Genomic DNA, 27,681 nt, shown 5'->3' with positions numbered 1-27,681 from the left:
TGTTTCCCTCTCTGTCAAAAATAAATAAACATTAAAAACATTTTTTTTTAATGCAGAATTTCAGGGGCATCTGGGTGGCTCAGCCAGTTGAGCATCTGACTTTGGCTCAGGTCATGATCACAGTTCGTGGGTTCAAGCCCTGCATCGGGCTGTGTGCCGACAGCTCAGAGCCTGGAGCCTGCTTCGGATTCTATGTCTCTCTCTCTCTGCCCCTCCCCTGCTTGTTTTCTGTTTCTCTCTGTCTCTCTCTCTCTCTCTCTCTCAAATATAAATAAACATTAAAAGTTTTAAAAAAAATTTAAGTGCAGAGTTTTATTTTTTTTTTTAATTTTTTTAAATGTTTGTTTATTTTTGACACAGAGAAAGACAGAGCATGAACAGGAGAGGGTCAGAGAGAGAGGGAGACACAGAATCTGAAACAGGTTCCAGGCTCTGAGCTGTCAGCACAGAGCCCGACATGGGGCTCGAACTCACAGACCGCGAGATCATGACCTGAGCTGAAGTTGGACGCTTAACCGACTGAGCCACCCAGGCACCCCTTAAGTGCAGAATTTTAGACCTCCTCCCAGACTGACTGAGAATCTGCATTTTAACAAGGTTTGATTAGCTGATTAGCTCAGACCTAGCTCCAGCCTTCCCTAGGCTTCACCCTACATGTGGTGCATCTTGCCTCTAGCGTCTCTCTCACGCCCAGATCTACTACCTGCAGATGTTGTTTCTATGAGTCCCCTTTTGATTCACCATTATGCACGTACTTAGTATTAATGGGTAGCTTACTGGCTTTCTTGATATAAAGTCATAGTCAGTGTTTGAATAAATGAATGTGTATTTTCTTGTCTATCTGTTGACATCAGTGTTTTGCCTAATACCTGAAAAGATACTGTATTTCTTTTTCTCTACAGTGTGCCTGGGGTAGGCATTGAACTTGTATTTAGGTGAGAGTCATGAAACATCCAGCAGTCTGTCATAATTCATAAGCAAAATCTTCTTAAAATAAAGCTATATATTCTAAGAGGGGAAGGTGAGGAATCAAGTAGGTAAAATATCAATATTTGGGGTAATCTCTTTGACGAGTACTTTACACTAAAATCCCTTACCCCTTCCTTTCTTGTGAAAACACAACTAAATTTTTTAATATATATATAGTATTTTAAAGGTTTCACTAATGATATCTTTACTTTAAAAATACATCCCGGGGCGCCTGGGTGGCGCAGTCGGTTAGGCGTCCGACTTCAGCCAGGTCACGATCTTGCGGTCCGGGAGTTCGAGCCCTGCGTCAGGCTCTGGGCTGATGGCTCAGAGCCTGGAGCCTGTTTCCGATTCTGTGTCTCCCTCTCTCTCTGCCCCTCCCCGTTCATGCTCTGTCTCTCTCTGTCCCAAAGATAAATAAACGTTGAAAAAAAAAATAAAAAAAAAATAAAAAAATACATCCCCCCTCTCCAATGTGTTTTTTCTTGTTTGGGCATGTGTGTTGCAAACCAAAATTAATTTGATGTGCATACATACATGTCCATACATGATTTAAAATCATACAAATTATGATTTTAAAATTTTTTATAAAAAATGTGTTGTTATAAATTAACATAAACACATGGGGGAAATGTTGAAATTGTCAAAAAATTCTTTACGTATTAGTAGATGTTATTTTCAAAATGAACCATAATTAATAGTTCATTATCAGATCATAATTATGAAAGGATTAAATTAAACAAAGACTACAGAATGTAATAGTGTCTTATACCTATATTGAAATAAGCTTTCTTAAGAGAATTTCTATTAGTAGTATTGTTTTTTTTTTATTTTATTAATTGTATTTATTTTTGAGATCACGAGCAAGTGGCGGGGGGGAGGGGGGCAGAGAGCGAGAAGGAATCCCAAGCGGCCTCCTCAATGTCAGTGCAGAGCCCAGTGTGAGGCGTGAACTCACGAACCGTGAGATCATGACCTGAACCTAAATCAAGAGTCAGATGCTTAACCAACTGAGCCACCCAGGCTCATACTACTCTATGAGTAGTATTTCTTAACTGATTCTGGGTATTCTAGGCAAAACAATCTTGACAGAAACCATCATCTAGGACCCATCAGGTCCAGGTATCCAGTTATAAACATTCCTGGATGGCCTCCCTCTATCCCTCAAGCTGGACAATTGTATTTACAGATATTAAGACACAGGCTCTGGAACCTGCAGACCTAAGGTCAAATCTCAGCTGTACCATTTACCATCTGTGTGACAGATGTTATAATTTTCTCCTCTTTAAAAAAGGAAACATAGGGGTGCCTGGGTGGCTCGTTCAGTTGGACATCTGACTCAGGTCATGATCTCTCTGTGGGTTTGAGTCCCGCATTTGGGCTGTGCTGACAGCTCAGAGCCTGCAGGTGCTTCGGATTCTGTGTCTCCCTCTCTCTCTGCCCCTCCCCTGCTCATGCTCTGTCTCTGTCTCTGTCTCTTAAAAATAAATAAATATAAAAATAAAAAAGGAAACATCATAGTTCCATCCTATAGAGTTATGCTATGAGGATTAAATGTTATGTATTAACAAGTATTATTGTTGTTAATTTAGGTAATACATTATTATAATGTATTACCTAAATTATTGTAATGTATTACCTAAATTATTGTAATACATTAACAAAGGTGAATTGAGTTTGACAGTTCTTTCTTACGAAAAGTATTCTTGCATTGATTTAGTCAAAGATATTTTTGGGGCGCCTGGGTGGCGCAGTCGGTTAAGCGTCCGACTTCAGCCAGGTCACGATCTCGCGGTCCGTGAGTTCGAGCCCCGCGTCAGGCTCTGGGCTGATGGCTCAGAGCCTGGAGCCTGTTTCCGATTCTGTGTCTCCCTCTCTCTCTGCCCCTCCCCCATTCATGCTCTGTCTCTCTCTGTCCCAAAAATAAATAAATGTTGGAAAAAAAATTTTTTAAAAAGATATTTTTGATTTGATGTAATTGAAGGTCCACATCTCCTGAAAAATAAATTATTTTTCAATTTTTTTAATGTTTACTTATTAAACATTAAATAAATGCCACCCAGGCATCCCTCCTGAAAAATAAATTCTAAGCCATGTCCTTTTTGCAGGTAGAAGAGGCAGATGATTGGCTCAGGCATGGAAACCCCTGGGAGAAAGCCCGTCCTGAATTCATGCTGCCTGTGCACTTCTATGGAAAAGTAGAGCACACCAAGACTGGCACCAAATGGATCGACACCCAGGTATCCAGAGTGTCCTCATGCTGAATATTTTGTACTGTATAGCACAGTGGATACATAGCATAAAGTATAATATGTATATGATACTGATATAGTACATTGTGTTTTGAATAATTGAAGAGTATATTTTTACAAATAAATCCATTACTTCTCTTATTGAACCCACTCATTTTGGAAACAAGGGAGCTAAGACCAAGAGAGAAGTGATTTCCTCAAGATCAAGTAACTTATCAGGGTCATTTTGCAATCAGCTTCATCAGAGATTAATTGATTCTGTAATCCTAGCATGCCTAGCTCTCCAGTTTTATAAAAAGTTTTTGATGCCAAGACTAAATAAATGTAAATGTCATTCCTCACCTCATTGCCATACATTTACTTGCTACTTCTCAGGGGTAAATATTTTAAAACTAAAGTATTTATTAGGGGTGCCCGGGTGTCTCACTCGGTTAAAGCATCCAACTTCAGCTCCGGTCATGATCTCATGGTTTGTGGGTTCAAGCCCCATATCAAGCTCTATGCTGACAGCTCAGAGCCTGGAGCCTGCTTTGAATTCTCTGTCTCTCTCTCTCTCTCTCTCTCTGCCCCTCCCCTGCTCACACCCTGTCTCTTTCTCTCTCTCTCAAAATTAAATAAAACATTTAAAAAAAATTTTTTTAAACTAAAGTATTTAGAGGAATGCCAACATTTATATGTTAAGAAAAATAATACAAAATTTTACAAATTGTTATTTTGTGCAAAATCACTTCTAGAAAAATAATGCTGGTGTCGATCCAAGCATAGTTAATTCATGGATGGATATGGAGCATTACCATGTTGCTGACCAGTTCACTTCTCAGCACCCCCAGTGATGGTTTGTGCTTTGCTGTCTTCTTACATCCTGATAAATAACCCCTATTACGAGACTGCATTGTCTAATCTTTGGAGGCTCCATTTGAGATATTTGCTTAATAAATATGGTCTCAGGCTGGGAACGATGTGTCACTAGCCATTCTTTAAAAGCTTAAAGGAAACAGTAAAGACCAAGTAGATATTTTTATTTAGCAAAACTGTGAATGAAGTTCAGTATTGTAATGCTAAATTCAGATGGTTTGTGGATTATTCTCCATGAATAAAAGCTTTATTTTATTTTAGAAGAACCAACACCCATTTTATAGTTGACTTTTTAAACTGATAATTTATTCTGCTAATCCATGTAGAGCTATTTGCAGTTCAGAAAAAATAAGACTATTTAAAAATTATTTTTCTATCTGAGGATGAATTTCTTCAACATATGAAATAGATTAGAAACTAAAATAGGTCATTATAGTATAATGGTATAAGGGATAAACTAATACTATAATTTCAAGATAAGTTTCTCTTTTTCTAAATTTAGTTGAACAATAGAATACAATCTAAATTGCAGTTGGTTACACATGTGATCCGGAGAGCTGCAAACAAATCAATCATTAATATGCCCAAAGAATTCACACGCATATTTAGTATTCAACTAGCAAGTATTTGGTATATGTTTTGGTGTCTAAAAACTTCCAGTGACTTCTGACCTGTTCAAATGTATGTAGTTAACACAATCAATCCTGAAGCATTCTGTTTATACCAGGTCCCACTGTTGAGCTACCTTGTATTTACAGAGCACCTCTAAGCATTTCATAATATATCCAGACATTCAATTAGAAAGAATATATTTTTCTGTGCCCACAAAGGCAAGGTTATGGGGCAGGTGTAATATAAGGTGAGTTGGCCCAAACTTTGCAGCACTTTATGGATTTATGGAAGCCATCACCCAAATCAGTCCCAGGTCTGTAGCTGGTGAGGTCAGAGAGCATGAGGACAGGCGTGGTATACACATGCTGTGGGCAGCTTCTAGGAAACTGAGCAATCCATTTCACATGTGTGTCAGCACTGGTCCTCTGGGAAGCAGACGCCAGAGAGAATTAGAAGTACAAGTGACATATTGGGGCAATTGCTAATAGTGACAGAGAGGAGGGGGCAGTTGGAGGAGGTGTGGCACCTGTGAAGAGAAAAGGGAAGAGAAGGAGGATCCTCGGGAAGAGCTCAGGTGGCTGTGTATTTTAGAGCAAGCAGCCAGGGTGGTGGGGCCTGAGATTAAAGATTGCTCTTGAGCCAAGTCCTAGCTCTCAAGCTCCGACATGATGGAAGCATCCCTAGGACAGCACGGCCTCAGCGGCTCAAGCTCCCAGGTGGCAAGTTCTGCCTAAAGTTCTCTGAAGGGATATCTGAGTGTAGTTCCACAGCTGCCTCAATTACACTTCAAGGATCAGAGGACAAATCCTGTTTCAACCCAGATTCATGCCCATTCTGTAAACAACTTTTCCTGATGGATCACAATGTACTTTAAAAATCTCCAGAGATCTGTCTTTCCTGGTAAAAGGTATTTAAAGGAGGGTGATTTATTACTTTGAGGTCCTGGTATTCATGGAAGCATGATTGAATATATGTGATTGATTCAGACTATATGGCTTCATTCACTCATAACTCACATTAAAGAGCTTTGTGTTTCGGTTTCACCCCTACCATTGACTGTGACTGTGGGGAAGTCACTTCTCTCTCAGCCTCATTCCTGTCATGTCCAAAAAGAGTGTGTTGCACTAAGTGATCTCTAGCACCTTCAGTCCAGTCAGTCTGTCATTGCCTTTCTTTTTTTGTTTTAATATGAAATTAATTGTCAAATTAGTTTCCATACAACACCCAGTGCTCATCCCAACAGGTGCCCTCCTCAATGCCCATCACCCACTTTTCCCTCCCACCCCCCATCAACCCTCAGTTTATTCTGTTTTTAAGAGTCTCTTATGGTTTGCCTCCCTCCCTCTCTAACTGTCATTGCCTTTCCTTGGAGCTTGACTGATGAGTCAGAATAGAAATGAGTCTTTTCCCACATAAATTTTAATTCATGTGAAACACAGTTACCTTCCTGTTCTTCTCAGTCTCAATGACTGCCACAAAGACTGAGCTACCAATTTTCCAAAGCTCACCTCTTAACACCCATCTCAGCTGATCATCAGCTGATTGGTCTCATTGCCAAAAAAACTCTTCTTCATGCAACTTTCAAAAATCTAGCATAGTATTTTAAACGTCATCTATCTAGCTGCGTATGTTTCTGTTCTGTTAATTTTCACCATATTTGAAATAAGACTATTGAATTACCTACACTAAAATTGCCCTATTCCTGTTTTTAGTGAATACAGATTCACTTTGTCACTTTGCACATCATATTTTATTATTTTTAGAACAATGGCTTATTCTGAAACATGAAAGATCTGCATCCCCATCAAGGCAAGGGACACAAAGGGAAGGCACCATTGGCATGATACGGGGGACCATCAGTCTAGATGGTTCCAGCCACCCAGATTGCTCCAGTGGGAGGAAGCTCCACATGGTCCCTAATAACTTACTCTCCAGTCCTAGGACCCCCATCTTGGTTTAGGCCCCTCACAGTCTGAGTTGGTGATGGAGCCAGGAACAGAATCCCAGTTGCTAACTTCCATCCCATTGTTCAGCCAACGTCCCTACACATGGGAAACTGAGCAGCTGCTTTGGTTTAATCCCACAGGTGGTCCTGGCCCTGCCATATGACACCCCGGTGCCCGGCTATATGAACAACACCGTCAACACCATGCGCCTCTGGTCTGCTCGGGCGCCAAATGACTTTAACCTCAGAGACTGTGAGTACAGACTGGGCTCTCGTGTCTGTGTGTGTATGTTTAATATTTTGACCACAGAAGCAACCAAATCAGCACCAACTCTAAAAGATGGCACAAAACAAAGATATTGGGGAGTGGGGCATAAATGGCTTCTGTATATGTGTGTGTATGCCTGTATAGTCTTTCTGATTAATAGTATCAAATTGAGCTTGAGAGAACAGTCTTGACTTTCTGATAGAACTCGTAAGTGGCTGAGCAGCCATTTTATGGAGCACATGCAAGGACATTTTTAAAGCAGTCCTTCTGTCTGGCCCTCTTAGACTCTCATGCAAATCACAGCAGGGAGATCTATGGAATTCCTTTTGAACTTTCAGGAATTGTAGAATCCCTACATCCACATGGCATGCAGCAAGCATCACGTGAGGTCAAGGAGCTTCGATAGCAGTGGCCGGCTTATCTGTTTATTCATTTTTCTAACCTTCCCCCCAGTTAACATTGGAGACTACATTCAGGCTGTGCTGGACCGAAATCTGGCCGAGAACATCTCCCGCGTCCTCTATCCCAATGATAATGTGAGTGGTCAAGCTTGCTTTCCCAGTAGAAACAGAAGCAGCTTATTTCAAAAGTACCCCTTTATAGCCCGTGAAGCACATCTTCAATACTGATTTTTTTTCTTCAGTGCACAGTAATCTCTGTCACCTCCTGAACTGCTAGATTTCCCTTCCCGTCCCCGCCAAGTAAGGAAAACAAATTTGTATATTTCATGAAATCAGAATTGGTATTTTGCCCTTGACTAGTAACCTCATGACCAGTTGGGAGGTTATGTATGTGCATTTCAAAACCAAGCCTGGATATAAAAGATGAAGGGAGCACTGGTGAAATACTGCTTCAGTTCCAAACAGAAGTTTCTTCCACAGGGTCAGGAGACTCTGGAAGTTTCCTGCCTGGCCTCTTCCCCTTGCTGACAGGCTCGTCCCAGCCTTCTGCCCTCAGGCAAGGTGGGGTCTGGACCTGGGAGCAGACCCAGAAGCAAACATTTGTTTTTTATGCCACTTATTCATCCCTTGAAACTTTTTTTTATAGGTGATTATTCCTAATTTTACACTAAAAATAGCTAAAATTAAAAAAAAAATCTTTTTTAAAAAACTTGGAACTGGATCACAAAAGACCACTATGGATTCTCAGTTGATTTAAATATACTTAGCTCTACCTTATATACGAGTGAAATTGTTTTCTTGAAGCTGTAATGATTACTCTTTTATCATAAGTCTCAGGAACAACCAAATTAGTACTGTGCTCTGAAAAGTGGCACAAAAGAAGGATTGGAAGACTGGGATATAAATGGTCCTTAAGACCGGGTATCCACTTGGTGTTGCACTATAGTCTCTACAGAGGATTAAGTTTGCCGTAGTATTTTCAGAAACTTTATGGTATAGTTTTTCCTTTGAGAGAAACATTGTGACTTCAGTGCATGTCAGAAAAATCTCTGACCCAAAAGCAAAAAGTGGTCTTGTTTTGTGGTCAGTTAATATAAGAATACTTCCAAGTACTACCTAGCTAAACCCAGCCTCCCGAATTATTTAACTGGAAGGGGCTTAAAATGCATCCTCCAGCTTCAGTAGGGGCCAAACCTAACTTTTCTTGGAAGTAATTATCTCTAGCAGTTCACAGAGTATACTAAGTTAGCATGGGATGCAAAGTTAACTAAATTCATTGAGTAAAAGGTAGCTCTCGGGGTCATGCCTGTTTTTAAGTACAAGTTAATAAATCATTTTTGTACTGTAATTACAAGAGCACACTCATTCTCTCTTCCCAACTTGGCCATAGCCCTCATCCAGACATTAGTCTCTCTTCCAGGAATCTTGCAACTGTGCTCCCTCTGCTAGCTAGATTTTTTTCCCTTGCTTAAAGCTCTTTAAAGTCTTCTAATCACCTATAAGAAAAGCACAGAATCTTAGATATGCTCCCTAAGTTCCTCAATGATACAGTCATGAGGGGCTCCTGGGTGGCTCAGTCGGTTAGGTGTCTGACTCTTGATCTCAGCTCAGGTCATGATCTACTGGTTCAGGAGATTTAGCCCCACGTCAGGCTCTGAGCTGACAGTGCAGAGATTTCTTGGGATTCTTTCTCGCGTTCTCTGCGCCTCTCTCTCTCTCTCTCTCTCTCTCTCTCAAAATAAAGAAATAACCTTTAAAAAAAATGACACGGTCTTGAGTTCTCTGACGCATCCTCCATGGTCTTGCCCTGGCCTGAGGTCTGACCATGCAGGACTATTTGCTCTGATCTTTCTCACCTCCAAGAGAAGGCTCTTGCAGCTTCTTTCCTCGCAGAATTAGTGTTGGCTGCCTGTGTTCTAAAATTTGATTGGGAGAAGAAAACTTAGAGTCTCAACAATTCACATAAATTTTCACTTAACTCCCTTTCCCCCCATTTTCAGTACAGAGTGGTAACCCTGCTTTCGACTGTACCTGCTTCCCTCCAGCCCAGAGAACCCTGTGTTTCCATCTCCAGAGAATGTCAGCTTCTGTCTCAGTTGGGGAAGGAGATTGCTCAGCTGAGGGAACTGGGGATGAAGTCTGAGGCCAGCTACTTCTTAGGCTTGCAACTAACCATTTATTTTTCAATGTTTATTTATTTATTTTTGAGAGAAGGAGAGAGAGTGGAGGGAGGGGCAGAGATAGAGGGAGAGAGAATCCCAAACAGGCTTCATGCTGTCGTTGCAGAACCTGACGTGGGATTGGATCTCACAAACCTGTGAGACCATGACCTGAGCCTAAATCAAGAGTTGGACACTTAACCAGCTGAGCCACCCAGGCACCCCCTCACAACTAACCTTTTACCGCATCTTCACCCCCACTTCCAAATGCACCCAGTGCTGTCAAGTCCTGAGCCTTTACAGGATTTGGCACATAAATTTAGCTGCTTTTTGGCTCTTCTCCTCTACCAGGTCAAAATTCAGCTTTCCTGGGTCTTCTGGCCCAATTACCACTCATCCATCTATTTTTCAGCTTCAAAAAGTTTGTTACTGTTGTCTTGTCTCCCATTCCTTTCATCCTTTATTTGTATGCCTTCTTTAAGCCCCTTTACTGTCATTTTAATAATGTTTCAGGAAAGAACAAAGTCTAATGCTTGACATTCAACCTGCCATCTTCCACCATATGTCCTGTGAGCTTTAGTCTTAAAGTCCTCTGGGCGGGAGATCCCCGTCATATTTTGGCCACGCCCACCAGGTGAGCTACTCTCACTCAGTCTCTCTGGCTTGAAGTTTTTTGAAGGAAAGGAGCTACGATTGAAGCAGGAGTACTTTGTGGTGGCTGCTACCTTGCAAGATGTCATCCGACGTTTCAAAGCCTCCAAGTTTGGCTCCACTGACAATGCCAAGACTACATTTGATGCCTTTCCAGACCAGGCAAGTATTTGGTCTGTGAACACAGACAGGGACAACTGAGGGCTCAGGACTTCCTATTAGATTTACAACCCTTTCTCTGCTAAAACATTTGAGTAAGTATGGTAGGCTTAAAGCACCCCACAAAAGGTGGGCATTTTGCTTGGTGCTTTGCACAGACATGCATGAAGATAAGGAAGCAGACACTAGGCCATCTCTCACCTTCACACCGATGCCTTTTTTCCCCACACAGGTTGCCATCCAGCTGAATGACACACACCCCGCACTGGCCATCCCTGAGCTGATGAGGATTTTTGTGGATATTGAAAAATTGCCCTGGTCCAAGGTCTGGATAGTTTGGCTTCCTTTCCCCTCAATTAACTAGAATATCTGTGGTTCTGAGATTTTGCCAAAAGGTCCTTTTACGGTCTCTCAAAATAAGTTACTGTTGCTAACTCTCAGTGGTTAAAAATAAGTTTGCCCTGGTGCTAACATCTCTCTCTCCTTACTGCTTTACATGGAGTAAGATTAAGAAATAAATACATTCCTAATGGGACACAGCTCAGTAGTTCAAACTTTTGTTGTGTTTACCCTTATTTCTGCATCTAAAATGATTCTAAATTAAACTTTGCAACCTCAGAACACAGCTAATTGAAAACATTACTTGTTTGTGTTCCTCAGATTTTGCTTATTTTATAAATAAAAGGCATGTTAGGATAGTAGAGAAACCTTATCAGTATATTGTCTTCAGTTTTATCAGACAGTTTTGCAAATAACTGCTTCCCACCTACCCCCCCTTACGTATTCCCAGTTTCTGGACCATTCAGGAACCTGGTAGAATTGAGCGTGTCTTACTGTGTAGATGAACTGTCCGGTTGCAGACTGGCGGGAACTTAGGGAATGTCTGGTTTTGTGTGATGGGCCACCTTTCTTGCAGAGGAAAGCTGCTAAGCCCCTCCTTTTCCCGCAGGCATGGGAGATCACCCAGAAGACCTTCGCATACACCAACCACACGGTGCTTCCAGAGGCCCTGGAGCGCTGGCCTGTAGACCTGGTGGAAAAGTTGCTTCCTCGACATTTGCAAATCATTTATGAGATAAATCAGAAGCATTTAGATGTAAGTCATTTTTAGAGATTCATAGCCCTTTTGAGAACGAGGTCTTGAGATTTTAAGGGTAGCTACAGTGTTCCCTCTTACTGAACTGGAGGCCCAAACATCTTTCCGTCATTGATACATAAAAAGTATTCAAGTCTGGTGGGGCTTTGTTAAGAGCATCTTTTTGAAAAGACTAAAATGGAGGATGGCATCTCCCTAGGGATAACCCGACCCCTGTCTGTGGGAGTGAAGTTTTGTATTTGCTCCATCAAAGATTTTGTTTGGGAAGTGAACGACATTATCTCACTGTTGCTTTAAACCTGAGTGGCCAGCAAGGCCTTTCTCTTCCTTTGGCCAGAGAATTGCGGCCTTGTTTCCTAAAGATGTCGACCGTCTGAGAAGGATGTCTCTGATTGAAGAGGAAGGAGGCAAACGGATCAACATGGCCCACCTCTGCATTGTGGGCTCCCATGCTGTGAATGGCGTGGCCAAAATTCACTCAGACATCGTGAAGACCCAAGTGTGAGTGTCCATTCCTGTGGTGCTGGGTCTAAAGTTGCTCCGTCAGTGCACTGGTGCTAGTCGATGCGGGCTTGCTTTTGGGGATAACAAAAGGCCCTATCAAAATGTGCAGAAGTATTTTCTTCTACACAAAGTAACATTCACTTAAAAAAGAAAAAATGCCTTCTTCTCTCAACCTTCCTAGTTCTAGATTTAGAAGAAAAAAAAAAAAAAACCCACACAACATTATTCTGCTGAAAAGTCTGGTCTATATGTCAGTGCCAGCCAGGAAATCATACGGAGGTGATTCGATGTGGAGTTTTTCTTGTAATTATTTGGAATTGCAAATGGATTTCTATTTCAAATAACAGCCTTAGCTGCTGCCAGCTCCTCCTTCCATCTTTTAATCTTGCGAAGCCTACACTTGGCTTCTTGAATGTAGCAGAAACGCACTCTTGCAGCCAGATTCAGTGATGTGTCTCTTCTGTCTCCAGATTCAAGGACTTCAGCGAGCTAGAACCAGACAAGTTTCAGAATAAAACCAATGGGATCACTCCAAGGCGCTGGCTCTTACTCTGCAACCCGGGGCTTGCAGAGTTAATAGCAGAGGTAACCGGGAAGGGGTGCCCTTGCACTTTGTGAACCCAGTCTGCAGCAGGCGGCTACATCAGCCACCAGCATGTGACTTGTGCTGTCCCACAGGCTCTGTGCTTGACTTAATTTTCCACTGTACCCATCTTGAAATTCTTGATTTGTAAAGGAAGGGCCTGCAAATTACATACCTGGCTGACCGTACTCCTATGACACAAAGATGAAAGATGGTTACGCTATTTAGTAAAAGAGAATAACAAAGGCCATATAAATAACTAGTAGAACCTGGGTTCTGTGTTACCTTGTTTAGGTAGGTTTCCTGTTTTTAACACTTAACGCCACTGAAACTACATTTAAGATACTAGCAAAGTGTTCTTCCCACATGGCCTTGCCAGCCTCTTCTGTGAGTGTGGCCATTCTGCGTACTATGTGGTAGGTCAGCCATCCTTGCTATAGGCGAGCACAAGCACTCACCGGACTGACAGAAACTGCTCATTTGGGCGTGACTGCCATCCTGATTAATTAAATCACATCTTTAAACTGAAAGAAAATCGGGGAAGACTACGTGAAAGACTTGAGCCAGCTGACAAAGCTACATAGCTTCATGGGTGATGACGTCTTTCTCCGAGAACTCTCCAACGTGAAGCAGGTGAGGCTTCCCAGTGTGGATTCTTTCCACAGCATTTGTTCTGCTCCAGTTTTTATTATGGTTTATTATTGCTCCAGTTTCTAAAAACAGACAACCTGATGCTTCTAAGTCAAAAGGGCTCTGGCATCGTGCACTGTCTCCACAGGAGAACAAGCTGAAGTTTTCCCAGTTCTTGGAGAAGGAGTACAAAGTGAAAATCAACCCATCCTCCATGTTTGATGTGCATGTGAAGAGGATCCACGAGTACAAGCGGCAACTCTTGAACTGCCTGCACGTGGTCACCATGTACAACCGTGAGTCAGCCCTGTGGCCACCACGCCCCCTGGAAGTGGAAGTGACACTCTTGGCTGGCACAGGTCTCGCCTCCCTAGCCATCAACTGCCCTCCATTCCATCCGCTTCTCATTCTCTTTCAGGTATTAAAAAAGACCCTAAGAAGTTATTCGTGCCCAGAACAGTCATAATTGGTGGCAAAGTAAGTTGATTCTATTCACTGGGGATTTGGGGGCCCTGATCTCTTGCCATTTCTCCACTTGATCATGGCTGCATTCTGTCAGTGTGTTTGACATTCTTCTCCAAGGCTGCCCCAGGATATCACATGGCCAAAATGATCATAAAGCTGATCACTTCAGTGGCAGATGTGGTGAACAATGACCCTATGGTTGGAAGCAAGTTGAAAGTCATCTTCTTGGAGAACTACAGAGTATCTCTTGCTGAAAAAGGTAGTTTCTTCATCACAAATCATGCGGGGCCAGGACAAATTCTAGAGAAAGATGGCATGATATGGAAAAATGAGGTAGCTGGGCACTGAGGTACTGAGGAAGCCAGTAACTTAGGATAGAAGAATAAGGGCCTAGGCTAAGAGCCTTTAAGGTGATCCAACTCACAACAAGATTGCTGTCCCTAGAGTCAGTATCACTGATTACATTTGCAAGTGCATTTTCCTGCCAGCTAGTCAGAGCTGGGTGCTGGAGGAAGTGACCCTGAGGTTTTGGCAAAGTATAGACTGTGCTCTCCAAAGTAAAGGAAAGGTCTTCCATTCCCAGCTCCAGTTTTGCAATAGAACACCAGTTCCCCAGCCCCTGATAGTCCTCTGGTCACTTCATGGAATGAAGAAGGGCTGTCATTTGTGTACATGGCAACAAGGAATAAGGACAGACATCAGGCTGCAAAGCATGAGGCTTACCTGTGCTTAGATGGGCACTGATCACGCATGGAGTTCCCATGTGGGGAAAGTCAGGCTGGCAGAAAGCCAACATCCCTTTCTCTACCACTGGGACCTTTGCTTATTTGCATCATGTGCTCACAAAGCACCGTCCACCTGCAAATGCCAACTGTGCATTCACCCAAGTCCCAAACTGAAAACAGACCTTTCTCTTTTTGAGGTATTTCTGGGTCCTCTGAAGTTGCTGTTTAACATTGTATGCATAAAGAGAAGAGAGCCAGGTTCCTAGAGATGCAAATGAAGATATAGCTAATCCACAAAGAAGCCTTCAAAGTAAAACAGAGAATTCGTCCTGACCTTTGAAGTCAAAGTGGTCGAAAGGGACCTTCTGGCAATGCTAATTTGTGTGTAAATTAGGCTGAAAGGTCAGAGGCTTGGTGTGTAGCCCCAGGCACACCACAGGTGCTCAGGGCTGAAAGAGGGAAGGAGGAGGTGAGAAGAGGAAGGAATGCAGACAATCCAATTTCCTCAGATTATAAAGGGAGAGTCAGGAGAGGCTGAAATTTCAAGTTCAATAAAGAAAAGTTTTAATATATTTTATAAAATTATAAAGCAGAAGAAATAAAAATAAAACCATAACAAAAACTGGGAGGAAGAGAAGAGAGAAGAGAAATGTAATGTCAACTTTTATAGCAGAGAGCAGTAGATACTCTTCAGAGTTCCCAGTCCAAGAAAGAGTAGTATAAGCATATAGTTATTTAGCACTGTGGTAATAACCACCCAGATAGCACATCAAAAATGGATAAAGGCAGTTGCCTGAGTCCAGGGGAAGAGTGAGATCCATCCTTCTGTATACCATAGGAATGTTTATTTTGATGTACATGTAGTACTTTAATGATCAAAACAGGCCAGCTAGATAAATGCTCAGATACAATACAAGCGGGTCTAGAGAGACAGAATCACTGATTTTAATACGCCTTGCTTGCAGTCATTCCAGCTACAGATCTGTCGGAGCAGATTTCCACCGCAGGCACTGAAGCCTCAGGGACAGGCAATATGAAATTCATGCTGAATGGGGCCCTGACCATCGGGACTATGGATGGGGCCAACGTGGAAATGGCAGAAGAAGCTGGGGAAGAGAACCTGTTCATCTTTGGCATGAGAGTAGATGACGTGGCTGCTTTGGACAAGAAAGGGTAAGGGAGCAGCTCCTCCTTACTGGGCGGGTGCCCTCCACCCCCAGGAGAGTGCCTGCCCACCCAGGTATCCTGTTGATGTTGAGTCACATGAAATGTGGCCACAGAAAATCTCCCATGCATCAGGGGAGCCTCCTGGCCACAGGTTAGTTTTATTAAACGTAGCAAGTGAACATGAAAGGAGCTAAGGCACAGGTACATGAGGTCCTTGCTATTAGTTATCAGCCACTGAAGATCTGGGCTCAGTGAGCTGTCATTTCTGCATCTATGATTTTGACTTTGATCAAAAGATGAGCCAGTTCCTAAAATTTTTGCCTATAATTTAAACCACTGAGTGCACTTTTAAGATTTCAGGGAAATGGACTAAAATGTGGTAGAGGATAGGTATGGATATACAGAAGCACCCATGAATCATACTAGTTTCACTTAATATCTAGATACGCTCATTAATCTGAATTAAAACAAATAAGGAGCTCTGCCCAAAGAAATGATAGGGATCCAAAAATTTGGAGGGTGTTGGATATACTTCCTGGCCCTTAAAAGTGAGTTTCCACTAAAGAACAACAAATTTGGGGGATCTGTGGGTCCAAAAAGCAACTGGTCCTCTTAACACAATACTTAGAGCTGTAAAGTCCTTTTGAAATGAATCTTACTGTATTTTACCAGATTAGATTATATTTATTATTTACTATTTTTTGGGTCTCCAGTTATATGGAACTAATCGGGGAAAATTTTCAAGATCTAGTCAAATATTATTTATACCCGTGTTCAACTCCATAATGGCTTCTATAAGTGCTAATATTTCTGAGTGTATTTTTTACAGCTAATATAGTATCTAGTGTATCTTTTTTGTTATTGTGTTTGTTTTTTAATTCCAGTATAGTTAACATACAGTGTTATATTAGTTTCAGGTGTACAGTATAGTGATTCAACAATTCCATACATCACCTGGTGATCATTACGAGAAGTGTACTCTTAATCCTCTTCACCTATGTCACCCATCCCCCCACCTACCTCCCCTTTGGTAACAGCCAGTTTATTCTCTCTAGTTAAGAGTCTGCTTTCTGGTTTGTCTCTTTTTCTTTGTTCATTTGTTTTTTTCTTAAGTTTTACATATGAGTGGAATCATGGAATTTGTCTTTCCCTGAGTGACTTATTTCACTTATCATTATTCTCTAGATCCATCCATGTTGTAAATGGCAAGATTTTGTTCTTTTCATGGCTGCTTCCATAATTTGGCTATTTGTAAATAATTCTGCAATAAACAGAGGAGTGCATATATCCCTTTGAATTCAGGTTTTTGTATTCTTTGGGTAAATACCCAGTAGTAGAATTACTGGATCATATGGTAGTTCTATTTTTAATTTTTTTTTAAATTTTTTTAATGTTTATTTTTTAGAGAGAGAGACAGAGACAGAATGTGAGCAGGGGAGGGCAGAGAGAGAGAGATAGAATCTGAAGCAGGATCCAGGCTCTGAGCTGTCAACACAGAGCCCAATGTGGGGCTCGAACTCACGAACTGTGAGATCATGACCTGAGCCGAAGTTGCACACTCAACCAACTGAGCCACCTAGGTGCCCCTATTTTTAATTTTTTGAGGAAACACCATACTGTTTTCCACAGTGGCTATACCAGTTTGTGTTCCCACCAACAGTCCATAAGGGTTCCTTTTTCTTTACATCCTTGTCAACACTTGCTGTTTCTTACATTTTTGATTTTAGCCATTCTGACAGGTGTGAAGTGATATCTCATTGTGGTTTTGATTTGCATTTCCGTGATGATGAGTGATGTTGAGCAACTTTTCATGGGTCTGTGGGCCACCTTTAATTGTCCATATTTAATTGGATTATTTGTCTTTTTGGTGTTCAATTGTATAAGTCTTTATAGATTTTGGATACTAACCCTTTCTCAGATACGTCATTTGTAAGTATCTTCTCACATCCACTAGGTTGTCTTTTAGTTTTGTTGATTATTTCCTTTGCTGTGCAGAAGCTTTGTATTTTGATGTAGTCCCAAAAGTTTATTTTTGCTTTTTTCCCTCCTGCCTCAGAAGAATGTTGCTATGGACAGTGTCAGAGAAAGTACTACCTGTGCTCTCTTCTAGGATTTTATCAGTTTCAGGTCTCACATTTAGGTCCTTAATCTATTTTGAGTTTATTATTGTGTTTTGTATAAGAAAGTGGTTCAGTTTCATTCTTTCATACGTAGCTGTCCAGTTTTCCCACCACCATGTATTGAAGAGACTTTTTCCCATTGCATATTCTTGCATCCTTTGTCAAGGATTAATTGGCCATATAATCGTGGGTTTATTTCTGGGCTCTCTATTCTGTTCCATTGGTCTATGTGTCTGTTTCTGTGCCAGTACTGTACTGTTTTGAATACTACAGCTATGTAGTACATCTTGAAATTTAGGATTGTGATACCTCAGTTTCGTTCTTCTTTTTCAAGAATGCTTTGGCTATTCAGAGTCTTTTCTGATTTTGTACAAATTTTAGGATTATTGTTCTAGTTATATGAAAAATGCTGTTGATATTTTGATAAAGATTGATTAAATGTGTAGATGGCTTTGGGTAGTATGGACATTTTAATAATATTTCTTCTACCAATCCATGCCCATGGAATATCTTTTCAATGGCTTATGTCATCTTCGGTTTCTTTCATCAGTGTCTTATAGTTTTCAGAGTACAGGTCTTTCACCCCCTTGGTTAAGTTTATTCCTAGGTATTTTATTATTTTTGGTGCAATTGTAAATGGGATTGTTTTCCTTAATTTCTTGTTCTGCTGCCTCATTATTAGTATAAAAAATGCAAGATTGGGGCGCCTGGGTGGCTCAGTCGGTTGTGCGTCCGACTTCAGCTCAGGTCACGATCTCACGGTCCGTGAGTTCGAGCCCCGCGTCGGGCTCTGGGCTGATGGCTCAGAGCGTGGAGCCTGCTTCCGATTCTGTGTCTCCCTCTCTCTCTGTCCCTCCCCTGTTCATGCTCTGTCTCTGTCTCAAAAATAAATAAACCTTAAAAAAAAATTTTTTTTTTAAATGCAAGATTAAGGGTGCCTGGGTGGCTCAGTCAGTTAAGTATCCGACTCTTGATTTCCACTCGGGTCATGATCTCATGATTTGTGGGATCGAGCCCCACATTGGGCTCTGTGCTGACAGAGCCTTCTCCTTCTCCCCCTGCCCTTCCCCTGCTCACACACACACACACTCTCTCTCAAAATAAATAAACTTTAAAAAAATGCAGGATTTATGTATATTGATTTTTGTATCCTGTGATCTTACTGGATTTATTTATCAGTTCTAGTAGTTTTTTAATGGAGTTTTTATGGTTTTCTATATGTAATATCATGTCATCTGAATATAGTAAAAGTTTTGCTTCTTCCTTACCAATTTGGATGGCTTTTATTTCTTTTTTGTTGTCTGCTGTGGCTAGGACTTCCAGTACTGTGTTGAAGAAAAGTGGTGAGTGTCTTGTTTCTGACCTTAGGGGAAAAGCTCTCAGTTTTTCACCACTGAGTATGATGTTAGCTGTTGGTTTTTTGTATAAGGTCTTTATTATATTGAGGTATGTTCCCTCTAAATCTACTTTGTTGAGGGTTTTTATCACGAATGGATGGTACACTTTGTCAAATGCTTTCTCTGAATCTATTGAAATGACTCTCTGGAGTTCTTATCCTTTCTCTTGTTGATGTGATGTATCCTGTTGGTTGATTTGTGAATATTGAACCATCTTTGCATCCCAGGAATAAATCCCACTTGATAGTGGTAACTGATTTTTTTTAACATAATGTTGGATTTGTTTTGCTAATAACTTTATTGAGGATTTTTGCATCTATTATGTTCACTAGATATACTAGTTCTCCTGTAGTTCTCCTTTTTTTGTAATGTCTTCATCTGGTTTTCGTATTGGGGTAATGTTGACCTCATAGAATGAATTTGGAGGCTTTCCTTCATCTTCTATTTTTTTGGAATAGTTTGAGAAGAATAGGTATTAACTCTTCATTAAATGTTTGCTACAATTCACCTGTAAAGCCATCTGGTCCTGGACTTTTGTTTGTTCGGAGTCTTTTGATTACTGAATCAATTTCATTGTGGGTAATCAGTCTGTTCAAATTTTCTATTTCTGTCTGATTCACTTTTGGGAATTTGTACGTTTCTAGGAATTTATCCATTTCTTCTAGGTTGTCCAACTTGTTGCCATATAATTTTTCATAATATTCTCTTATAATCTTTTGTATTTCTGTGGTATTGATTGGTATTTCTCCTCTTTCATTTCGTTTCTGATTTTATTTGAGTCATCTGTCTCTCTCTCTCTCTCTCTCTCTCTCTCTCTCTCTCTCTCTCTCTCTCCTTTTGATGAGTCTGGATAAAGGTTATCAATTTTGTTGATACTTTCAAAGAACGATTCCCTGGTTTCATTGATCTGTTCTGTTGGGTTATTTTAGTTTCTACATTGTTTATTTCTGCTCTGATCTTTATTATGTCCTTCCTTCTAATAGTTTTGGGCTTTGCTTGCTCTTCTTTTTCTAGCTCCTTTAGATGTAAGGTTAGGTTGATTCTTTGAAATTTTTCTTATTTTTTGATATAGGCCTGTATTGCTCTAAACTTCCCTTTTAGAATAGTTTTGCTGCATCCCAAAGATTTTGGATTACTGTATTTTCATTTTCATTTGCCTCCATGTATTTTTTTTTTTTAATTTTTTTTCAATGTTTATTTATTTTTGGGACAGAGAGAGACAGAGCATGAACGGGGGAGGGGCAGAGAGAGAGGGAGACACAGAATCGGAAACAGGCTCCAGGCTCTGAGCCATCAGCCCAGAGCCCGACGCGGGGCTCAAACTCACGGACCGCGAGATCGTGACCTGGCTGAAGTCGGACGCTTAACCGACTGCGCCACCCAGGTGCCCCTCCATGTATTTTTTATACTCTTTGATTTCTTGGTTGACCCATTCATTGTTTAGTAGCATGTTATTTAATCTCCTTGTATTTGTGCTTTTCCAGATATTTTCTTGTGGCTCATTTCTAGTTTCAAAGCATTGTGGTCAGAAAAGATGCATGGTATGACTTTAATCTTTTTAAATTTATTGAGACTTATTTTGTGGCCTAACATGTGATCTAGTCTAGAGAATGTTCCATGTGCACTTGAAAAAATGTGTATTCTGCTGTTTTAGGAGGCAGTGTTCTGAATATATCTGTTAGATCCATCTAGTCCAATGTGTCATTCAAAGCCATGGTTTCCTTGTTGATTTTCTGTTTGGATGCTCTATCCAGTGATTTAAGTGTGGTTTGAGAGTCTCCTACTATTATTGGATTACTGTTGTTTACTTCCTGTGTTTCTTAATAGCGACTTTATGTATTTGGGTATTCCCATGTTGGGTGCATAAATCTTTACAATTGTTATATCTTCTTTGGATTGTTCCCTTTATGCTTATGTAGTATTTCTCTCTTTTTACAGACTTTGTTTTAAAGTCCATTTTGTCTGCTGTCAGTATTGCACCCTGCCTTTCTTTTCATTTCCATTTGCATGATAAATGTTCTTCCATCTCTTCACTTTCAATCTACATGTGTCTTTACATGTAAAGTACGTCTCTTGTAGGCAGCATTTAGATAGGTCTTACTTTTTTGTCCATTCCATCATCTTGTGTCTTTTGATTGGAACAGTTAGTCTATTTACATTCAAAGTAATTATTGATAGGTATGTACTTATTGCCATTTTGTTTCTTGCTTTATGGTTGTTATTGTTTTTTTCAAGTTTATTTATTTTGAGAGAGAAAGCATGAGCAGGGGTAGGGCAGAAAGGGGGAGAGAGAGAGAATCCCAAGCAGACTCTGCACTGTCAGCAGGGAGCCCAACATGGGGCTTGATCCCATGAACTATGGGATCACAACATGAGCTGAAACCAAGGGTCAGATGCTTACCAACTGAACCACCCAGGCGCCCCATGGTTGTTTTTATAGTTCTTCTCTGTTACTTTCTTCTCTTGTCCTCTTCTCTTGTGGTTTGTTGGCTTTCTTTAATGATATACTTGGGTTCCTTTTTCTTTATTTTTTGCATATCTATTACTGGTTTTTGATTTGTGGTTACCATTACGTTTGTATATAACATCTTACACGTGTAGCCATCTCTATTAAGTTCAGTCACTTAAGTTTGAACCCATTCTTTACTCTTTCCACTCCCCCCCTCCATTTTACATATATGGTGTCATACTTTACATCCTTTCATTTTGTGGATCTTTTGACTGATTTTCATAGATATACTTTTTTTTACTACTTTTGTGCTTCCTGCTTTTCTTACTCCTACTTATGGTCTTTCCTTTCCGCTCAAAGAATCCTTTTTAACATTACTTGTAGGGCTGGTTTAATGGTCATAAATTCCTTTAACCCCCTTTTGTTTGGGAAACTTTATCTTTCCTTCTATAATGAATGATAAAGTATTCTTGACTGTGTGTGTGTGTGTGTGTGTGTGTGTGTGTGTGTGTGTGTGTGTGTTTCTTTAAGCACTTGAGTATATCATGCCACTCCCTTCTGTCCTGCAAAGTTGCTGCTGAAGAGTCAGCAGATAGCCCCATGGGGTTTCCTTTGTATGTAACTGTTGTCTTTTCTCTTGCTGCCATTAAAATTCTCTCTTTACTACTATTTTTTTGCCATTTTAATTACTATGTTTCTTGGTGTGGACCTCATTGGATTGATTTTGTTGGGTGCTCTCTGTGAATCCTGGATCTGGATTTCTGTTTCCTTGGCCAGATTCAGGAAGTTTTCAGCTATTTCGTCTTCAAATAAATTCTCTGTCCCATTTTCTTTCTCTTCTCCTCCTGGGATCCCTATAATGTGAATGTTATTACACTTGATAGAGTCACTGAGTTCCCTAAATCTATTTTCATTTTTTTTCTCTCATCTGTTCTACAAGATGCTTCTCATTACTCTGTCCTCCAAGAAGTTAATCCCTTCTTCTGCTTCCTCTAGTCTACTATTTATTCTATCTAGTATGCTTTTAATTTCAGTTATTAAGTTCTTCATCTCTGGCTATTTTTTTATGTTTTCTCTCTGTTAATGGTATCACTGAGGTCCTGCACTCTTCTCAACTCCCATGAGTATCTTAAGACCATTACTTTAGAAACTCTGTCAGGCATATTACTTATCTCCATTTTGCCTATGTCTCTTGCTGTGATTTTGTTCTGTTCTTTCATTAGGGACATATTCCTCTGTCCTTCGTTTTGTCTAACTTTCTGTGTCTGTTTCTATGTATTAGGAAAGTCACTTACATCTCCCACTCTTGATAGTAGTGGCCTTGTAAAAAAGAGGTCCAGTAGTGCCCTATAGTGCAGTGTCCCCTGTTCATCAGAACCTGGTGCTTCAGGGGTATCTCCTGTGTGTATTGCATACACCCTTATGTTGTGGCTGAGCCACATTTTCCTCCAGTCCAGGTGTCTGCAAGGCTCTTTGCCTGTTGTGGGCAGGGTTTGGTCCCTGTGTCATTATTGGGCCAGTCTGGGGCTGCCTTGAGCTTGAGTAGAGTCAGACCAGGCATTTTCCAGAGCTGTAGTTGCAGCTGCAGTGTACTCTCCCTCTGCTGTCCCCTGAGAAGCTTTCATTGATGGGTAGGGACTGCAGTCAGACCAGCTGTCTGCCCCCAGCCCTCTGCTGGGCCTGCAGTTGGATTGTTGTATGTGGTTCTCTTTCCCTCTCCCTGGGGCAAAAGTCACTTTGGAGTAGTGTTGACTCCCTTGGGGGCTGCTTGCACACTGCCCTGCCTGTGGCACCACTTTGGATGGGCTCCAGCCAAGGGCATACTGTAGGGAGCAGGACCACAGGAGAACACGGGGGCAAGGTGGGCAGTGCCAGCAAGGTTTGCACAGGTCTGCTGTGGGAGGGGACCTGGAGCAGAAGACTGGCTGGTGAGATGTATCTGCAGGGGAACCTTGAGGCTGGGCACACTGTTAGCAAGTTAAGGAGCAAGTGTTGGCACAGCAGTTGTTCTTGTAGGTGTCCATGTGGCTAGGCTGGGGGACAGGAAAGGGAAATAGCACCTACCAACTCCTTTGTTCCTAGAGAAGCCTCCCAAAGACCACTGCCCCTCTAGTACATGCTCTCAAATTAGTAAACTGACATTCCTCCAGTTTACCTCAGGTGTTTTTCAAACTGCTGCTTCCATGCTGTATCTCCATAGAGCTGTTTACTGTACTATCTCTTTAAAGTCAGGGACTTGGTTTCCTATTGCTCTCCCAGAGCCAGCCTGCTGATTTTTAAAATCCCAGGTAGTAATCCCCGCTGATTATAAGAACTCATAAAATTCAACACTTCTGGTTTTCAAAGCCAAATGTTATGGGGATTTGTCTTCCTCATGTGGGTTCTTCTGTGTGAGAGTCTGTCTCTCTACCCTCTCCATACCCACAGCATCCCTCCCTCCTAAAGACAGTCCCATGGGTCACTTTAGCTCCCAACCATGTCTCTGTTCTTCCCACCCTCTTTGGCATGGCCTCTTCTCTACATTTAGCTGTGGAGAGTCTGTTCTGTCAGTTTTTGGGTCATTTTCTGGGTTATTTACACTAATGTGGGTGTTACCTAGCTGTATTTGTGGGACGAGGTGAGCTTAGGGTCCTCCTGTTGCATCATCTTCCCTGGAAGTCACCTGTCTAGGGTATTGTTAATCACATATACTAACTTAACCTTTTTCTTATCATCCCCACTCCCATCTCACAGGTATGACGCAAAAGAATATTATGAGGCACTTCCAGAGCTGAAGCTTGTGATTGATCAAATTGACAATGGCTTCTTCTCTCCCAAACAGCCGGACCTCTTCAAAGACTTAATCAACATGCTATTTTATCATGACAGGTGAGTTCCCACAAGAAGATGGCATTTCAGCCATGAAAAGTGGACAAGAATATCTTAAACCAGCTGTAACACACCCATGTAATTAGAATGCTCTGTGATCTGAGAAGCTAACCTACTCTTAGAAAGAAATATTAGATATTCTCTACTAACCAAGCTAGGAAGGTTTAAGAACAAGACCCACAAATCTGGTATTCTTTTTCTCTTTCTGCTGGTATACCCAGCTTTCACAAACATCCATATGTTGACATTCTTATCTGTGGAAAGAACCATATAAAGGTTGAAGCTGGTTAAAATTCTTGTGAATTGAAATGTAAGTTTGGTGAACCAGCCATACCTGACATTAAGTAAAACAGAATTTTAAGTGGAATCTTAGCACGCATCTTTTAATGAAGCTTTTTGTTGGTTTGTGTTTTCCTTCCAATCACAAAAAACAGGTTTAAAGTCTTTGCAGACTATGAGGCCTATGTCAAGTGTCAAGAAAAAGTCAGCCAGCTGTACATGGTAAGTACATTGATGAGACCTATAAAAGGACCCAGTTTACCATGGTTAAAATTTTTGTTTCTTTTTATTAAATCTAAATAATAGGGCCCCATTATCAATCCAAAAAGAGAAGTGAGACAACTATCTAGGTTATTCAGATCAAAACTTGGCTTTTGTCACATTCAGGCAGAGGCTGAGATTTGACATGTAAGTAGTAATTGTGAATTTTTTAATATTCAAGTAAAAATATCACAATTCAGTATTTATTGAACACCCACCATATAGCAGGCATGGCCTGGAAGCTAAGATTATAAAGCCAAGTTAAATATGCATTTTACCAACTCGTTGATTTGACAGAGAGGCTTTGGGGACTCCTTGGTGGCAGGCACTGGACTAGGGCTCGCCACCAAAAGTGTGCATCACAGTCACCGGGAGCAACTTCTCCAAAACACGGCTGCCAGCCCCGCTCTGAGAGATGGTGACCCAGTAGTGGGTGGGATCACCATCAGTGTCTGAAAACTTGTTAAGATGATTCTCAGGCTGAGCCTCAGTTAATTAGGGCAAGGACTGACCCCTAGTCCAGGAAAATTGCACAGTAAGTACCTCTCCTGGACTACCCATGGAGTGAGGCTATCTGTACGATACAAATATATAGAAAGAGGGGAGGTTTCATGTTTGAATTTTAAAAAGGAAAAGAAAGGAACAAGAAAGACTGGGCTTTATTAAAAAGAAAAAAAAAAAAAAGCTAGAGCCATGTGAGTAACCCTCCACATGCAAGGTTATACATCTTCAAATAGCCTAGCCCTCTAGGAGCATTTAGTAAATGCTAATAAAAATGGAAATTTAGTAAATATAGAGAGGTTGATCATCTCTGATAAGAAAGACTTTCAGTAATTGCTGGAACTACAGAAGAGTAGATACAGGAGACTGCCTCTGTGCCAGGACTCCAGGATGGTTTTCTTGAGGTTGATGCCCTTGAGCTTTCTGGGCATGGTTTCCCTCGCTCATATAGTCTCCATTTTTGCCCTTTAATTCGAAAGCCTTTATACAGCAGAAGAGCAAGTTTCCATAGAATTTTCTCCTGCCCTTTGGACACATGACTGACTACTTCAACAAAAACATGCTTCACTAACATTTCTTTCTATTCCTTTCCCAAAACAGGTGACAGGGAGTTCCTACAGTTATCCCATGGGTCCCATTAGGGTTTTAAAATAAGATCAAAGCCCATGCTGCTTTACAGACCTTATCTTCTGGTAGAATCATATCCAGTCCCCCAAAAATGTATAGACCACAGTAAATTCCAGCTAATGGCTCTAAGCAAGGAAGGGCAGTCCTTAAGCTGAGTGGCTCACTACCTGCCTCCAAGAACTCAAAACAGGCGAAAGAAAGTGGCCAACTCAGGCTCTTTCCTCTTGATCTCAACTCATGCTATGTGTAGAATGGCTACAGAGGAAAATAAATATAAATAGAGCAAGACAGGAAAATATGAACAAGGGCAAGGACAGATGTGAATGTCAGTTTTGCACAATGGATCTCTTTGCTAATGTTCTGGCCCGTATCCAAAGATGCCTATCTCAAAGCCCTGCATTTGGTTCAGTCTTTCTTGTTCATTTGTACAAATTGCAGTTTTTACTCTTAACAATAATCATATTGTTAGGCGTAGAAACATGTTGGGAAGTCTATTCATTATAAGTTTAAATAGTTTAAAAAAGTAAAAAAAGGAGGTTTTTATTTTCCTCTTATTTTAGTAAGTTTTCAAAGTCTGAATAAACTGATTTTAGACTCTGTTTTGCAGTACTTGTGGAATAATGGAAGTTTTAGTTTTTCTTCTAAATGCTTATGATACATTGCTAATGGCTTTGAGTCATGCTCTGGTCATTTTTAATGAACTTTCAGAGTTCTTTACAATATCATGAGAGTGTAAAATAAATAGCTTCTTGTATTCTTTTGGATAAAAATTATAAAATTTGGATATTATATATTTTTATTAAGGATAAGGCCTTAATTGATCCTGTTTTGAAATCCCAATGGAACATTTGGGATTCAGTATAAATCTACTGGAGCATCTTCCTTCAGAAAGAACAAAAAAAGAGAAGGAGGTCAATACATTCTCTCATTAGATTATTTGCTGCATGATAGCTGTCATTCTAGAGTAGAGTTTTTCAAACTATGATGTCAGCCACAGGTTAAATCTCTTGACATGGCATCTAGCAAACAATGAATGTTCTGTCTAAAGGGAGGTGAAATAAAAAATAAAAGCATGGGAAATATGGCTTGCATGCCAGAACACTGTAACCATAGCAACAATTACCAATTAGGGAATTTATATCCATGATTTCTCTTAAAATGAAAAATACTTTTTTTTCACTCTTAAATATATTCTAAATAGGAAAAAAGCACAATCTGCCCTATCTAGCTCTCAGCCGTGAAAGAAATATATTTATGATTCACTACAACTTACTCTTGTCATTTTCTCCATGAAATGTGCTTGGGTATACTTGGCCTAGCGTTTGTCATAAAGTTTGATGGGCATTCAGGCTGTGGGCCATATATATGTATGTGTTGTTTACAGAATCCAAAGGCCTGGAACACAATGGTACTCAAAAACATAGCTGCTGCAGGGAAATTCTCTAGTGACCGAACAATTAAGGAATACGCCAGGGACATTTGGAACATGGAGCCTTCAGATCTCAAGATTTCCCTATCCAGTGAATCTAGCAATGGGGTGAACAAAGCCAATGGAAAGTAAGTTGTAAAATGTCTCTAGAAAAAAAATAGCTTCTTACTGGATTTAAACACTTTTACACATTCTTTGATTTTGTTTTGTTTTGTTAGCAAATAATCTAATTAAGAATTTCTGGGCATTGGGAAGAAAGTATAAGACTGTATTAGGGCTAAAAATAAAGTGTCAATTTACAAGGGCTGC

The 27,681-nt window shown here is 40.7% G+C and overlaps 1 protein-coding gene across 1 annotated transcript in view; it reads left to right on the top strand.

Annotated features, from left to right (window-relative positions):
• PYGL (glycogen phosphorylase L) overlaps positions 1-27,676 on the top strand; it is a 44,846-nt gene extending 17,170 nt beyond the window's left edge. The window contains exons 5-20 of the mRNA XM_040477113.1: positions 3,078-3,209; positions 6,775-6,886; positions 7,355-7,437; positions 10,131-10,274; positions 10,504-10,596; positions 11,221-11,367; positions 11,705-11,868; positions 12,342-12,456; positions 12,986-13,087; positions 13,233-13,380; positions 13,503-13,561; positions 13,667-13,808; positions 15,240-15,447; positions 24,141-24,275; positions 24,710-24,776; positions 27,328-27,676. Of these exons, the coding sequence (XP_040333047.1) occupies positions 3,078-3,209; positions 6,775-6,886; positions 7,355-7,437; positions 10,131-10,274; positions 10,504-10,596; positions 11,221-11,367; positions 11,705-11,868; positions 12,342-12,456; positions 12,986-13,087; positions 13,233-13,380; positions 13,503-13,561; positions 13,667-13,808; positions 15,240-15,447; positions 24,141-24,275; positions 24,710-24,776; positions 27,328-27,504 (2,028 nt within the window). The 3' untranslated portion in view covers positions 27,505-27,676. The remainder of the gene's footprint in view (positions 1-3,077; positions 3,210-6,774; positions 6,887-7,354; positions 7,438-10,130; positions 10,275-10,503; positions 10,597-11,220; positions 11,368-11,704; positions 11,869-12,341; positions 12,457-12,985; positions 13,088-13,232; positions 13,381-13,502; positions 13,562-13,666; positions 13,809-15,239; positions 15,448-24,140; positions 24,276-24,709; positions 24,777-27,327) is intronic.
• Positions 27,677-27,681: the final 5 nt, after the last annotated feature.

The sequence above is a fragment of the Herpailurus yagouaroundi genome, unplaced genomic scaffold (genome assembly GCF_014898765.1).
Source record: "Herpailurus yagouaroundi ecotype Mexico unplaced genomic scaffold, PumYag 141, whole genome shotgun sequence".
Lineage (NCBI taxonomy): Eukaryota > Metazoa > Chordata > Mammalia > Carnivora > Felidae > Herpailurus > Herpailurus yagouaroundi.
This window is presented reverse-complemented; position numbering and strand designations above follow the sequence as displayed.